At 34.0% G+C, this 17,534-nt stretch overlaps 1 protein-coding gene across 1 annotated transcript in view; it reads left to right on the top strand.

Annotated features, from left to right (window-relative positions):
- The window catches only part of SLC35F1 (solute carrier family 35 member F1), a 523,457-nt gene extending 509,223 nt beyond the window's left edge, over positions 1-14,234 (top strand). Inside the window, exon 8 of the mRNA XM_003769385.4 lies at positions 10,698-14,234. Within this exon, the coding sequence (XP_003769433.1) occupies positions 10,698-10,922 (225 nt within the window). The 3' untranslated portion in view covers positions 10,923-14,234. The remainder of the gene's footprint in view (positions 1-10,697) is intronic.
- The last annotated feature ends 3,300 nt before the right edge of the window (positions 14,235-17,534 follow it).

The raw sequence follows: 17,534 nt of genomic DNA, 5'->3' as shown, positions 1-17,534 counted from the left end.
CATGTAATTTTGTTTTATTTGCTCCAGGGGGAGTGGGAAAGAAAGGAGTATTCAGATTTGGGTCTTGCTTCAGCCTATCAGTCCCCTCATAGTTTATGTTCAATAGAGACCTCAACAATTTCATTCAACAATAAGAGATTTACTAAACTAAAGAAAAGGAAAATTTAGAAATGCATCCATTGAGTTCACTCTATATTGAATCATCTGAATGAGTCTCCCCTGCCACTGAGTTATCCATTCATTGTAGCTCACCACCCAGACATCAGAGAGCACCTGAAGCTTTGTGTGGCTGTTTTTGTAACTAGTGATATTAACAGAATAAGTCTTTACTCCCTGAAGACAATCAAGTCTTCAAAATGATTTCTATTTTCTCAATCCTCCTTAATCTTAGTCCTTTTCTTCTATTGATTGCCTCCAATTTAGACTGTTGTTTGCACATAACTGTTTGTGTGTCTACTCCTCCATTAGACTGTAAGTAGCTTGAGAGCAGGGATTGTCTCATCTTTCTTAAAAAGAATCCTCAGCACTTATAGTATGCAGCTCATAAAAAATAATAAACATCGGGGGAAAGGGCGTAGCATAGAGAGGAGAGGTTAGGATATTATTTATAATACAAGTAGGGTAGAGATTCTTGAACCAGGTTTTATCTATAGTATGATTTCCTCCATCTTCCTCAAGCTTTCACCTTCTTTTCATCAAATATAGTGCTCAACCCCTTATTCAACTAAATTTGATTTTTACTTTGGAGATTCCAAAGATTCCCAAACCCTACCACAATTAGAAGTTTCCCTCAGCTGTTGTCTGAAAGAAGGTCTTAAATAGAAGTCCTGCTTCCATCCTATTCTCCATTCGCATATTGGGATCTTGCATCATTGTCTTACTTTATTATGTCAATTTCTTTTGACTTTGGCATAAAGGATTTTGAAATTTTTAAAGCACTTTAGAAACATGAGTTATTATCATTACGTTTCTGTTAAACAGCCTTTATATTTAAGAATCATTTCTCAGCTTTGTAAAGCTTCCCAATCTGTCCCTGTTCTGAGTTAGATAAAGTAGATCACAAGGAAATGTTGGGAACTCATGACAGTAATCTGGGTTTAAGTGAAAAGACATCACAATTTAGACTTAACATCAGCTCTTTGTCCTCTATTTTTGTTGTTCACAGATATTTCTGGAATGGATATGCTAACTGCTCTGCTCTGACTAACAAGGTGTTTGTTCTTATAGCTTCCTTTAACAGTAATGTGGAGTTGTTAACTGATGCTTTAGTGACTTGTCGTTTCTAATCTATTGAGAACTAAAAAGAACTAACAGGATTCCAGTCTATTTTCTCTTTTCTGCTCTGTCTCCCCTCTAGTGTTTATAGACCATTTCTCTAATTTTTTTTCAAGTAGCTTGAGTTTCTTGATTTATTTGCAATTAATGATTTCACAGTAGCCATAAGTCTCCCAGTGATTTCCCTGTTCTTGAAATGGGTGATATATTTTGAACCAGTAGGGACTCCATTAACAAGACCTAGTGCAGTCATCTTTTTAATAGCAATCAAAAAAGGGAGAAAGCAATGCATTGAAACCATTTCCTTTGCTTTTCCTATCCCCTTCAAAATGGTTGTAATTATTTCTCATGTTCAAATCTTTTTTTTGGATGCATATAGATGGTAAAAGATTATATTGCCTGATGAATCTAAATTTCTCATGGGAAATTACGTTGGAGCCTCTTTATATTGTTTTTAAAGTCCATTGGGGTGGGTAAAATCATCTTTATATGAGAAATTATTGTCATGAAGTTCTCCATGTATCTCCAGTGATCAGATATTTACAGGGAAACTCTATAAAAGAAGAATTAGGCTCATTCTGCTGGATCCCAGAAGGCAGACATAGAAAAGAAACAAATTTAGTTTCATTGTGAGATTAAATTTATTGAAGGCAAATTTCTAACAATTAAAGTTATTGAAAGGTAGAAAGAACAGCCTATTTTAGGAGATAATGACTACCTGCTTTTTGGAGGTCTTCAGGAAGAGTCTGGATAACCATTTATCAGATATGTTGAAGTGGAGGGGTTTTTTGGTGGCATATTAGACTACAATAATGGCTCAGGTTCCTTCTAATTTTGAAGTTCTGTGATACTGTAAAATGCTTTTGAATAAAGTCCCCTTGGATAAGTTCCAAGATAGATACTTCTACCTTATACCCAAATCCATGCCATAGTGAATTATATTTGGTGAAAATTTTGTAGAAATTAAACAGAATGTTTATTAGAAATAGAGGAATCTTCACTCTGGAATATTGCCTTATTATCTATTCTTCCCCAGTACTCTACTGCTAAATATGTGAGGTGCACACTCACTCTTCTCACATTCACCATAGGGAGACTGGAAATCAGAAAAAAAATAATTTCTTTCTATAAAGTATTCTTTTAAAATTTTATCATTAATAATGATGCAATAATACTATGGAAAATCCTTCCATTGAGCAGATTAAGAAAGGGAAACGCGAAGAGAAATAAATAACCATTAATATAGCACCTATTATATAGTTTCCTATTGCAGAGCCTCACACATAATAAGTATTAAGTATTTTATAAGGTTACACGAACTTATTCAAAACCAGATAAGAATTTAAGTTTTCCTGACTTCAAGAATAACACTCTATCTACTGTGTTCTCCAGGTGCCATCAATAGGAGAGACTGTAAAAGGATGGCCTAAAATTCGAAGTCCACTGTCTTACCCCTGTTCACATACCAACTAATAGGATCAGAAGCTGTTTTGGACTCAGGTTTTCCTGACTTGCAAGTCCAGCATTCTATGCACTAATACCATGCTGTCACAGCAGGTACAATAATAATTTAACTTTATTTACTTTACAATTACAACAATCCCAGAAGAGAGCAATTTCTGGTATTACAAAAGTCCCACTTTATAGAGGAGGAAACTGAGATTCCAAAAAATTAAGTGACTAGAGAAAAACAATTGATAAGAATGGCAAATGAAATGAGGTTATTTGTTTTAAACAAATCACACATTCTCTTTCAAGTGTCAAATAACTTAAATATCACAATATCACAGGCACAATTTCAGTTCAAATCTTCTAGCTCCTAGTCCATCATCTTACTCAATCACAAAGTACAGTATGATCATTTTACAGGGAGAAATAAAATTAAATAGTTAATGGTTAAATAAACACTATTATTACATATTATATACATTATTTGTAGAATGCAAAACTGTGTGCCAGGTGTTGAACTCAAACGCCTTGCAAATATTATCATATTTGTGTATCACAACAACTCTGAAAGGTAGGTGCCATTATTATTTCCATATTACAGTTGAGGAAACTGAGATAATCAGAGATTGTGAGTTGCCCAAAGTTACACAGCTAGCAAGTATCTGAGGCTGAATCTGAATTTATATCTCCCTGAACTTGAATCTAGAACCTCTGTCTGGAAAATTCGACACAGAATGAGCTTTTCACAATAAGAATTTGGCTAAGGAGAGTTTCAGAATCTAGAAGAGAGAGAATAAAATTTTTAAAAATTGATTTTTGATTTTGATTCCTAAAGCTCATTCTGTCCTTTTTAATGAAACATAATTTGACAAGTACTCCTAGCCCCTTCAACAATATTTGCCTTTTTTTAAAAAATAAGACCTAGTTTTTGAATATGCCATTTGTAAGATTGTCTTCCCCCTCACTATCCAATGGCAGATAACCTTGGATTATGGTCACAGGCCAATTATCTAATTTATGTCTTGTCTAGGTTCCTTCCCCATCTCCATTCCTATTCTTAGCTTCAGTTTTGACTCCAAAGTTGTTTATTAACATTTAACCTGCAGGGCTGGCTAGGGGGAAATAGGATAAGATGACTCAAAATGGTGAATTTTTTCTTTTGGGCTTATTGTTTTATTAAGGCTGAGAAAGTTTCTATTTGGCTAAAGTGAGGATTGAGGATTACCTACATATTTCAATTATCTATTCACTCCCTGTGGGCCCTTCTGCCAGAGAACACTGTCTGCATACACTTACTTTGGTTGAATGAGGAAAGAAAGGGTATCAGCAGTAGTGGGATGAAGGGGTTCTGATAGATCATTGAAATCCACAGATACTCCAAGGATCTCATTTCTGACTTTCTTTTCTCAAAAAAAAAAAAAAAAATAGGCTAATTTGATTTTTGTCTATATTCCTTCTCCCTTTCTTTTAGGAGTCTAAAAATTAGCAAAATGGTCAAGAAGGTAGTTCTTAGAAAGGAGGAAAAGTAAAAGGTTAAGGATGAAGATCAATCAAGGCAAAGAATCATGAACCATTCCTATCTAATGCCTCATCTGGAGGGATATCTAAGGCAACCACAAAAACTAAAACTAATCAGATACCTTATATGCTAATCAATAATGTCAAGGGTTTGGGGAAATCCTAGCCTCTCAGTTCTGTCTTTTTTTTTCCATCTTCTGAATTTTGGTATACCAAGACTGGAGAAAAATATGAAACTAATGCACATTTAGTAAAAACTGATAAATTATCTTCTGTTCATGAGGTTAGAGTGGCAACACATTTACCCCAGTAAATCTTTGGTGGGAAGAAAATGTTATAATAGACCTTTCTAACAATCTGATCTGGCACAGAGAATTCCTAACGTTGATGGCAAAACCAACTCTATAAACAAATAGCCTTCGGATTTGCTTAAGGTAAAGTAATGATGTGGTACAGAAATAGCTTTCTCTATATAACTGATGGGATAAGGAAGTATTGGATTCCCAAAGTATATTAGAGTTATAGGTCAGTGCCATGAGGTTCCTCAAAAGAATTTGTAGGTTTAGACCGTCTCCAAATCAAAGGCACAACAATTTTATTACACTGCTAAAAGCAGGCTAAATTCAATTTTGGGTTTTTAGCAAAGAAAGGGGTTTTAGCAATGAATAGAAGGAAAGATAAAAGCTAAGTTCCCTAATGGAACTCCTAATTAACCAGGGCAAAGACTATGATTAAGGAATGAAATTGTAGTTCCTGGAGAAATTTTAGAGTTGGAAAGGTATTAAATTTCATCCAATTCATCCCCTTTACATTACAGATGAAAAAACAGACCCAAAGATTTTACCCAACTAGGATAGGAAAGGTAGAAAATTAGAAAGGTGGTTTCAAAGGTAGCTTCTCTGCTTCCAAATCCTGTGATCAAAGGAATACCCCATTTATTTGGTATAGAAAGGAAAGTACTCATTATTTTGCCAAGTGATTGCCAATGAAAATTCTCAAAGGATTCCAGAACCTAGAAAAAATTTCCTGACTGCATTGAAATCCCCGGATGTATATACAAAAAGAAGTTCACTTTTTTGCCTCATCTTTATTCATATTCATATTCTTCTTTTGGAGAAAGAGAAAGCAACTGGAGGTAAATGTCTTGCCTGGTCACATAACTAGTGTCTGAGGCCAGATTTGAATTCAGATTCTCCTGACTCCAGGGCCATGCATATTTTACTTTATAATTTACTTGGCCTACAAGGCCAAATGTGATAGAAAAACAACTGGCAGTATATTTACTCCAATAAGGTTTTGGTGTGGAGAAAATAGTATATTATATCTTTCTAACAATCTAATTTAACATTCCCAAAGTTGATAGTAAGGCCAACTATGTAGATGAATAGCCTTCAAAAATGTTTAGAATAAAGTGAGAGTGACCAAATATAGCTGCATAAGTCCACACCAAATGTTTATGATTGTGTTAAGAAGATATATTATCCCTATTTTTCCAAGTTTAATAAAGTAATACAATAATGACAAGAGTGGTGAATTGAATATCCCTCTCTCCAGTGTTTGATAAATTGAACTGAACAAATTGCTGGAGAAAATAGAATTAAAATACTTATGGTATCTTCTAAAAAGGACTGCAAAAGAGTATCCATATTTTTCAGTATCACATGAAACTTTTACCAAAAAATAGATTGTATAAATGGAAAAAGGCAAGCAAATGTAAAAAGACAAATAGTAAAGATATCTTTATAAACTATAAATAAAAACACAAGGAACCATAAATAAAAAACACAAAATGAAGCAGACATATAAAAATGAATTCCTAAATAATATATGGATAAAAGAATAAATCATTCTTTTATATTATAATAATATATAATAATAAATAATTTTATTAATAATAATAATTTATAATTATAATTTTGTCATAATAAATAATTATATAAAAGAGAACAACATATCAAAAATTCTATGATAGAAATAAAGCAGTCCTGGGGAAAAAGTCACATCCCTACAAACACACGTTAACAGATTAGAAAAAAGAGGATTAATGAACTGAATATACATTTTTTAAATTGGAAAACAAATCAATAAACATCTAAAATAATTGCAAGAGGATAGATATGAAAATTAGAAGAGAAATAGACAAACTGGAAGCCAAAAAAGAAAACATAGCAATCAGTAAAAGTGAAAATTAATTCTCTTAAAGAGACTAATAAAATTGACAAACATTTATCCAATCTGATTTTTTAAAAGAGGAAAAAAAATAAGATCAATAAAATAGAAACAGAGCAAAATCTAATCACAACATAATCAGAAATAAAAAATAATAATCAGAACATATTATTTGATATAATTCTGAAATCCCAGAAACTGCAATAAAAAAAAAGAGAAATTAAAGGATTAAAGATAGATAAAGAAGAGATAAAAACTATTCCTATTTGCTGATGATTTAATGATATCCTTGGAAAATGATAGCAAATCATCAATGATACTAATTGAGATACTAATTGATACTAATGATACTAATTGAGATTGTGTTAGCAAATTTGCAAGCCCAAATATAACCCTCAATAATAATTATATTTCTACATAATAATAACAATCCAAGAAGTAAAGATAGGAAGGAAAATTCCATTCCAAATAACAACAAAGTGAATAAGAAATCTGAGGATCTATATATAGAGGCACACAAAAGACCTGTATAGATTCAATTACAAAATTACCCTTAAAGAAATAAAATTTAAATACATGATAGACTAATCATTGTTGAAAGTTAGGCCATGCCAATTGATGACAATTTTCTTTTATGCATTTTAATGCATTATTCTGAGAAGAGGTCCATCCACTGGTTTCACAAGAAGAATGAATGCCCATTGCATAAAAAAGATTAAGAATCGCTGATCTTATCTAGCTCTCTCATTTTACTGAGAAGGAAACTGAGGTCCATAAAGAAGAAACAACTTTTTAAATTTCATTTTTATGTTCATAACTTAAATATCAAATAAAATGAGTGTTTGCATGTACAATGCAGGTCAGAAGGAGAGAATTGTGTACAAGCTGCAAATCTCTACTATATATATATATATATGATTTGCAGAAAGAGAAGTGAGTTTTCCAGTGTTGCACAATTAGTTAATAGTAAAACCAAGATGGAATTAAAGTCTCCTGACTGATTATCTGAGAAATAAATCTGTATAAAGGGTTTAGTAGTATTAATAGAGTTAATGTCTTCTTTTTCCTCCCTTCTCTTCTATTGAGCAGCTTTCAAAGTTAGACACTGAATTTCCTCTAGTCCTAGTCTTTTCTGATTTCTTTGGACACTATCTGGGGTTTCCCCAAATTTGTTTCTGTGTCCTATTCTAGCTGATACTCAAACCCAGTCTCTGAGACATTCTACAGGCAACTGTGTAGCTACAGAAAGAGCAATCACAATATTTGGGATCAGAGGACTTTGGCTGAAATCTTACCTCCAATGCTTACTACCTGTGTGACTCCTGATACTAAAAATGACTATATTACTATACCAGTGAACTTTTAAGGGGATATTTTATAGAACTTATCAAAATCAATTTGGAAAACAAACGATCTTAAACATCAAGGGAATTGATAAGAAGAGATAGGGACAAAAGAAGATCAGCACTTCTAACCCTCAAACTATGTTATAAAGCAGCAATCATGGAAACCCAGGTACTGGGGAGAAAGAGAAAGAAGGAGATACAGAAGAGAAAAGAGAGAGACAGAAGGAGAGGGAGAGGGAAAGGGAGAGGGAGAGGGAGAGGGAGAGGGAGAGATGGAGAGGGAGAGGGAGAGGGAAAGAGGGAGAGGGAGAGGGGAAGAGGGAGAGGGAGACAGACAAAGAGAGAAAACAAGAACAAGTTAGACAAGGAAGAATCAGTGTCAAAGTGGAAAACAAATTACCTAAGGAAAAACACCTTATTTAATATTTTTTAAAACTACTAGGAAAGCAATCTGCCAGAAATGAAAATTAGACTAATACCTTTCACTATAATTCTATGATATATCTTAGTTACACAACCTTAATATTAAAGATCATATCATTAAAAAATTAGAAGAGAAGCAGGTCATATACTTCTCAGAGGTATGGGTAGGTGATGTCTTTTTTAATGAAACAAAAGTTAGAAGCAATTACAGAAAATAAAACAGATACCTTTAATTACATGAAACTAAGAGCTTCTGCATAGGCAAAACTGATGTACCCAAGATAAGAATGGAAGTAATTGAATGGAGGGAAGAAAAATAGTACCAAATATCTCCAAGGGTTTGGAATCCAAGATATAAACAATTCACACACACACACACATATTTATATATGTATCCAAGATATTTATACAATAAAGTATTCATAACCACATGAAAGAATGTGCCAAAATTACTAATAAGAAAAACAAATATCAGAATTATTCTAAGGCTTCATTTTATTCCATACAAATTGGAAAATTTGTGACCAAAAATAATCAGTGTTGGAGGGGTTGTAAGATAAAAGGCATCATTTTAGTTGGAACTATGAAATGGTGCAACTATTTTGAAAAGCATTTTGAAGTAATGCACATAAAGTAACAAAAACATCCATTCATTTTGAACTAGTGATCCCATTACTAGACTTATACCTCAAGAAAACTCTTAATTACAAGAAAGTTCCCATATACACCTATGGTGTTCTTCTTCTTTTTCTAAAATATAATGGTTCTCTCTCTAGGAGCAGGTTTCTCGGGGAGGTTTTCTAGAGGCAGCCTTAGTTTCAGTTCCGAGTAATAATCACTTTAAATGCAGCCAGCTAATAAAATCCAAACATTTATTTTCTCCTTCCAAGTCTTGTCTCTTTCCTTGGGCCTGGGTAGCTTTCTTAGAAGCCTCTCTCCCTCCTTGGTTCCAAGAGCTCTTGCAGCTTGTCTTTCAACTCTTCCAGCTTCTGCCTCTAGCTCAACTCCGACTAGTGGCTTCTCATTCTCCAAATGATGCTCCCCTCTCAACCTTTTCAACTGAACTCTCCTGACTGAGCTCAGCTGTTTTTATGGTCTTTTAGAGGTGTAAACTCAAAGGTTGACTCCTCCTCTGAGAGTGGGATTTTGGGAGGTGGGAATTTGGATATCTCATACTGAACCCTGAAATCTCCCAAACATGTGAACTAAATTGTGAGCTAATGTGTGAACTCTCAAAGGTGTTAACTTAAGCATTGTTTCTATCAATTCCATTGAGTTATCACCTTGTTTCAAATTCTGGCTCATAATATACACCGAAATATTTATAGCAGTACTTTTTGTGATGGCAAAGAATTGGAAACAAAGTAAATGACCTTTGATTGGAGAATAGCTAAACATATTATGGTACATGGGATATTATTTTCTATAAGAAAATAATTATGTGATGATACAGAGAAGCATGAAAAGTTCTCCAATGCAGAGTAAAGCAGAGTCAAAAAAGCAGTATATTAACTATATCAGTGTCAATGGAAAGAACAACCACACACATACACATCCAATCAAAAGTGAGTAAAAAACAAGTGAAGAGATAATAGGACATCCTAACTCACTCCTTCACCCATTGTGTATATTTTCAAACTTTCTCAATGCATTAGTTAGTTGGGCTGATTTTTTTCTTTTTTTCCCTTTTTTTAAAAAATATGATTTTTTTATATAGGATGAAAGAGGAAAGGGGAAACGGGGGGAAACTATAATATTAAAACCTAAAAGATATCAATTAAAAACTTATTTTCAAAAGGGAAATGCCTAAATTTAGTATCTAATAATTATTATTATTAAAATTATTGAATTAATTATTAAAATATAACATAATTACATAAAATAAGGCCACCCACCATAGATGATACTGTTGCAATCATCCCTTTTTGTCATGGACTTTCCATCAATATCTTCATAGTATGTGGTACAGATTAATATCCTGGAATCTCTCCCCAAATAGAATTTTTCTTAAAAATTTAGTTTGAGGATATTTCATGCTAAATAGATAAAAAAATATTTGGATGACATTTATGAAGCATTTAGTATGTGTCAGTCACTCTACTAGGCAAGCACTGATTATACAAATTGCTTTTTATTTCATATTATACTTATTTGTACAATCTATATCTTATCTCCTTTTCTAGATTGCAATTTTTAAAGGATTTTGAAGTTTATTTGACTTTTGAACATTTGAAGTTTATTACACATGGAAGATTTATTTATTTCCAGTTTCCTCATTTGAAAAATGGGGATAATAATACCACATCATTCACAGGCTTGTCGTGAAAACCAAACATATATTAAAAGATTTGCAAACTTTAAGGTGCTATACAAGTGTTAACTATCATTTATCATTTATTCATTTCTCCCTCAGTATGACTTGTATGCAGAAGGTGCTTACTAAATGTTGTGGCAAGAAAAATTGAATAAACCTGTAATCTTACTATATTACTAACCTTGGAATTATGTGTGCTTCAGTTTTCAGGACTTTATCTCCTGTCCTTCTTCACTATCCTCATCGGGCTGGTGCTCTACTCCTCCACCTCCACATACATAGCCCAGGATCCTCGGGTATACAAGCAGTTTCGAAACCCATCAGGAACTGTTGTAGACTTACCAGCCTCTGGGCAGGTGGAACCTTCTGTCACCTACACCAGCCTAGGCCAAGAAATGGAAGAAGAACCCCATGTGCGAGTTGCCTAGGATTAGGCTCTCCCAACTCACTGAGGATGACTCAGTGGCCACATGTATGCCCATCATCTCTGTATTGTAAATAGAGAAAGGTATTTACCAGGTGCAGTTTACACAGGTGGACTGCAAGGTAGCAAATTGAAAGCCTCTTGCAAAGAACAAACTCATTATCCCTAGAGACCCAGACTCCAAAACATCCTACTTGGAGAGGTGTCTGTCTAGGGTGCACATTGACCGCAATTCCCTCTGCATCAATTACTGTGAAACGTTTTGAATCAAAAGATAGTATTATTATTGTTTTTTATTATTATTGTTATTATTATTGAACCAATATTCAAGAGGGGATTTTGCACACCACCCTCATCTCTATCCCAAATACAAATCAAAATACCACGTCCTACAAGCAGTCACAAAAATTCCACTTTTCTATGACAAGTCACTTTTTAAGAATCATATTTAATTTTTTTTCTGCATAGACTTTGTGAGTGATGCATGCTGCAGGAGCTCCACCCCAGAAAAGCTTAGTAGGCCTAGGAATTTGGTGGTTAATGCTTAATCTACCACCTGTTGGATTACCAGCTCAATATGTCATCTGTGCTATGACCCTTGTGGGGAGGGGCAACTGACCATATAATTCTCTATTCTAGGAATAGATCTAAAATGAGCATTTTAGCCTTTTTATATTTGCAATCACTACATACTGCTCCAGTCATTGCCTTCTGTTGTGCCATGAGGTTTCTGCCAACCAAGTCCTTATGATAATAGGGTCAAAACTCTATCATTGCTATGGGTTATGGAGAAACTCTAGAAATCGCATCTTTTTTCACCAAGATTTTTTTTTATCCAAATCTATTCTCCCTTCTGCTTCCTCTTTTCTCCCTATTACACACACACACACACACACACACACACACACACACACACACACACACCCCTCCCAGTTTTTTTAATTTTCCTCCACCTTTTAGACCTTTTTTTTGGTGAGATAATATGGAACAAAATCAAGGCACCTGAAGAAGTCAATCTTATTGTGAGACTCCATTTTTTCTAAGTATACCAATAAATAAATGATGTTCATTTTGTAAGTTTAACTGATTTGCCACCCACAAAAGAGTTTAAGAACAAAAACTTTACAGGCACCAAGAGCAATTCAGTTGACTTGACTCCATCCCAGTGGTAGAGATACCATCATATTACAATTATTCATTTGAAGAATGTTTGATGCCCATCTGGCAAGTAGAGCTAATCTTTTAAAATGTCATATTCTTAATCTGTCTTGCCTTTTTTGTTTTGGGTAACAAGAATATGATACATTTTTCCCCTGAAAATAAGTCTTTTTTTTTTTAAGGATTAGAAGTCAAGAAGCAAAAAAAAGGGCCTTTCTAATTTCCCAGTAGTAGCTGTAACCTATGAGTATATGAAATATCTTTTATGTTTGGTTGATGCAGAAAAGGCAATTGATAAAGGTAAAGGGTATAGAAAAGATAAATGTTTGTGAGAATTTTTAATTCAGATAAACATATGTGCAAATATTAAGCACACCAACTAGACCATAGGGTTTCTGCAAAATAGAAAAGAACATTGATACTACTTTTGACATGCTCAAATAGCAAGATAGTTCTAAAGGATTTGAATCAGGCCAATACTCTTATTAAAATGGAAATCTCTGCCTTAGTATTAATCTAAAAGTGTGTGAATTGGTTTTATATTTTTCAACAATGGAAGAAATAATCTGGCCATGTCCTCATTCCAGGAGAAAAATCCCTTGGGACAGATGAGAAAAACACTTATGTTCAAAATCCATTGTCTTCTCAGATAACCCCTTAAAAGAATGTGTTTATTTTCTGGAAAAATCACTGTGCTAAGATTCTCCCAATCCTGAGGAATCCTGTCATCTCCTGTATTCTCTGCTACCTTTTAAACCAATTAAATACCTTTCTCTGAACATTATGTCTGTTTGGGTCTAAAGACCTTTAAAGATTGTGGTTTTATTTTGTGTTTACATTCCTTCATTTTGCATACTTTTCTTGATTTACCCTGTTTTTAGTATTTATTTTTAAGCCAAATGTTTGTAGTCTTCTTTTTTATTCATTTTTATGATACTAATTTGTAGATGTTTAGTAGTCTTATTAGGAACAAGTGGATTGAAGGCATTTCCAGGTCAGTTCACTGACTTGGGAGTTTTTAAAAATTTAAATTAAAAAAAAAAAAGATTTGCAATCAACAGATGGCTTAAATCTGCCATTTGAAACATTTTATAGAATATTTTAATTGACTCCATTGTATGGAAATCAAGTGTGAATGTTTAGAAATGCATTGTACATCCTTCATCACCACTCAGCAAGCTCACCTCACAAAGACCTTTTCATCACTGGAGTCACTTAACAGTGTTGCTTTCTCTCTTCTCCAAGTATAATATAAGGTGGATAATGTGTTGGACTGACCCTTAGATCAGAAGAGTTCAAGGGCCCCCAAGAAAAAGCAATGGCATACAAGCCTTCCTGTTGTATACAAATACAAAAAAAATTTTAGTCTGGTAAGGAAGGATGGGAAGGGGGAAGATGAGAAGGATAATGCCATTCCAAGTGTTCTGTTTCCTACAATTTTAGAATCTTTGCAGACACCAGCAGCAATTCAATTCTTCAGCTCACAACTCTCCACTGGTTGAATGAGACTTTAGCAATGTGGGGCAGTGGTTACATAAACTAGAGCTCTTGTCAACATTACTATCGCTTGGGAACTGAGCAGCCCTTAGCAAGATAGGGGTAATTTTTAGCTACTAAATGGAAACCTACCTAACCCTTCTCCCACCGAGAATGGGCTGAACCTCCCAAAATCATGGCTATCTTGGTTCCAGCTTTCTACAGCTGTCAACTTGGAAACACCCAACATGGTAGACCAAGCAATTGAAAAATAAATTGCATCACTGTGTCATAATGGAAAAGTTTCAGTGTTTAGTTTAGATATTGCTAACTTGTGCTATTAACCTTCTGACAAGCGTGTAGTATGTTTTTTGTTTCATTTTGTTTGAGTTAAAGCCATTTCATAGTCCCAAGCTAGCTAAAAGGAAAAACTTTACCCCATGGGTAGGATTCTACTGGTAAACCCCATAATAAGCACACTAACCCTGACCATTGCAAATGGGAATCTAAACCAAAAAGAAAAGAAGAAAAAAAAAAAAAAAAAAAGAATCTGCACCAATATGCTGAATCAACACTTTCTCCATTTTTGATATTTGCATGCTCCTATATGGACTGGCTGTGGCAATGTAATGCCTGTATAATGTTTTCAAATAAAAATAAATGCTTTATGAAAGCAAAAGGTTATTGGTTTCCTTGCCTGTTTCTTGCTGCTATGATGTCAGTTGAGGCTCTCTTGGGAGGCTGAAAATAGCAAGAAAAGCAGATAGCAAGCAGAGTGTGCCCCAAAATAACAATCCAGGGGAAAGCATTTCCAAATTAGGTAAAAGTGCAATAGGCCCCCAGAGCTCTGCCTTCAAAGGCAAACTAATAGTGTTTCTAATCTGCTGAATTAATTATTTATCCAGTTATTTAAGGAGCTTTGTCCAAAGTTCTCCAAAACCCCAAGAAAAAAAAACCCAGCCAATTAAAGTTCTACATAAAAATTATAAAGGTCAGAGGTAATGGCCCTCAGAATCATGCTAAAACTAAAAGACATAGTCTCCTCTAGTATTAAAGTTTAAAAATGAGAAAAAGGTAGGTTCCTTTTACATTTCTACTAAGGACCCATTTCTTCTGAGATAGTCCCATACTCATCCCAACTGCCTGCAAATCACAAGAAGCTCATTTAGACTTTATATAACTCCAAAATAAATGGTGCAAAAGTTTACATGGTTTTGACATGTGTGTTTACCGTAAATCCTTACTACAAATTTGGACTAGATGGTAAGAAAATCCAGCTGGATTTTAGAATATTTATTTTTAAGTGATTTAAAAGGAAATAGAGTAATCAAAATGGTTAACAAAGTGTTGTCACATGAAGTTCCCTCTAGGTCTTCTTTTATGACTACAGAAAGCTTATTTATAATTAGTACATTAACCCAAATATGTTACCAAGATTTAATAAACAATTTGTTCAATGAAAAAAAAAATTTCTCATTCCCACTCACTCCAAATGTTGATGACACTTAATTTGCTTAGCAAGCCCTTTTTTTTTTTCACAGTACAGAAGTAAACCAACACAGCACATGTCCAAATTCTTAGCAATCCTAATATAATGGAAGCCAAATGAATGAAGTGTGAAAGTTTCATATACCAGTTTCATATTTTTTTGTTTTGATATTCTCTATCAGCTTGGGATCAAATTATGTAACAAAGCAAGCATTCAGTCCATTTTGATTTTAACAAGGTTGGAATGAAAATAAGGTTGGGAAAATTAAAAAAAAAGTAAGCAAGAAATTTTAAAGTCACTTTATTCTTATGATTCATAGGTAGAAGAATGATCTCTGACAAAACTAATACTCAAATCACAAGCAGGCTCATTACTAGGCCCAGAAATCTAAGTCACAGGTGTTAGATCTTAAATTAAGAAATTTCACATTGCTTTCCCTTGGATTTTTTTCTTGAAAAATTCTGTTCCTAAAGGAATGGAGGGTCGGAGGAAGCAGAGAAGAAGAACTTTGAGAACATTGAAACTGACCTTTTAAATTTTTTTATTAAAAAAATGTTTTAAAATGTTATTTTTCCGTTTAAGGCAAGACAGCAATTTGGCTCTCCTATGTGACTTGTAAATCGTGTCTTTCAAATTTGTGCTTTGTGAATTCTATGTCATTTTTGTCTCCTGGTCTTGAATATTGACCTCACTTAAGCCATTTGTCTAAAATGCCATCATATGCTTGGCAAAGCAATTAACTCAGTTAAATCAATTTTTCATTATGAATTCTTCCATTTATTGTGCCTTTTTGGTCAGGAGTATTTGAAATGGATAGTCCAAATTTATCCTGAAAGCTTCCATGTGTCAGACTGATTTCCTTCAGTCACTAAATGCACATACTATTATTTGAGGAGAAAAATTCTCCTGCTTGATATAGCCTACGAGTTTTAGAAATGATTCTGTCAGGATTCCCACTGAAGCACCCTAGACTTTACACTGATTCTCTTTTTTACACAATTAACAAACCATGGCAAATACATTGACAGTAATAAATCCTATTTGAATAGCCATCCATTCTTCTGATTCCATTTAATCCTCTGATCATCAACCACACCCAATAAATAATAATAAATTTGTTAACAGTTATAAAGCATTTATTAATGATAAGATAGCTAATATTGTGTACAAAGCACTGTGATAAGCACTTTATGAATATCTTGTCATTTGTTCCTCACAACCACCCCAAGAGGTAATTTCTTTTATTAGACCCATTCTCTAGATCAGGAAACTGAAACACAGAAATAAATGACTTACCCAGAATCACACAGAAGTGAGATTGGAATTTGTCTTCTAGGCTTCAGGACCAGAAGTTTATCCACTGCAACATGGAACTAACTAGCTGACCCAAATAAATGTTTTATACATGTTCACTCATTTGATCCTTATAATAATCTTGTTAGGTAAATACTATTATTATCCTCATTTTACACATCAGGAAGAGCAATTAAGTGACTTGCCAAGAGTCATACAGCTGGTGTCTGAGGCAGGTTTCAAACGCCAACCTTCTTGATTCCTCCTCCCACATTCTATCCACCATACCTTCTGTTATTTATCATCATCCCTATTTTTTTTTTACATATGAAGCTGAAATGCCTTGGCTACAATTCCACTCTTACTAAGTGACAAGGCTGGAACTGGACCATAGAGTTTGGTCCTTCCCATTATAACACATTTACTTCCCTTGGTCCACAGTAAGACTAGTGGTTATTTCTCTCCTGCAATGAAAGACCAAACTACCCAGCTCATTTATTTGAACCAGAAACTCTCCCCCCCTCAAAAAAAACAACAACACTGACTATTCCCATATAGATAGATAGACAGGCAGATAGATAGACAAATAATAGATAGACAGACATATAGATAGATAGAACTGTCTGTTCAATTGAGGTGTGATATTCTGTAACTACCACTTTGTCAATCAACCAGGTGGCAGATGGTATCCTAAATAGCATGAACAGAACCAGAGGGCACCAGAATATTTCACTGCAAAATGCAATATGAACATGGGCATTCTATAAAGTAGAATCAGACATAATCATGAGTGGGACCATTGCCAGAATGTCTTTTTCATTGCAAGAGCAAAATTTCCCCCCAAGCATTCCAGATGGTTTAAGCAAAACAAAGGAAGAGGGTATTCCATTTGGAGTAAGGATGTAGATCCAATGCCCTCCTCTCCACTATGTGGGTAACCTTAAGCAAGCCTCTCTATGCCTACATTTTCTCATCTTTATAGTGATGATATTGGATTAGATCGTCTTGAAGGTTCCTTCCAGTTTTCATCTTTAAGATCACAATTCTATCTCCTCCTCAAAAAGGGAAATTAGAATGATCAAAGAAAGAGATGATGGTCTTGCTAATGGAGGATAGATAACAAAGGTTAGCTAACCACTTGAAAAAAAGAGAATATGATGAAAACTTGAAAAAATTCCTTCAATACTTTGATTGATGGTT

This window comes from Sarcophilus harrisii, chromosome 4 (assembly GCF_902635505.1).
Source record: "Sarcophilus harrisii chromosome 4, mSarHar1.11, whole genome shotgun sequence".
NCBI lineage: Eukaryota > Metazoa > Chordata > Mammalia > Dasyuromorphia > Dasyuridae > Sarcophilus > Sarcophilus harrisii.
Note: the sequence above shows the minus strand (reverse complement) of the source record. Positions and strands in the feature narration are given on the sequence as shown.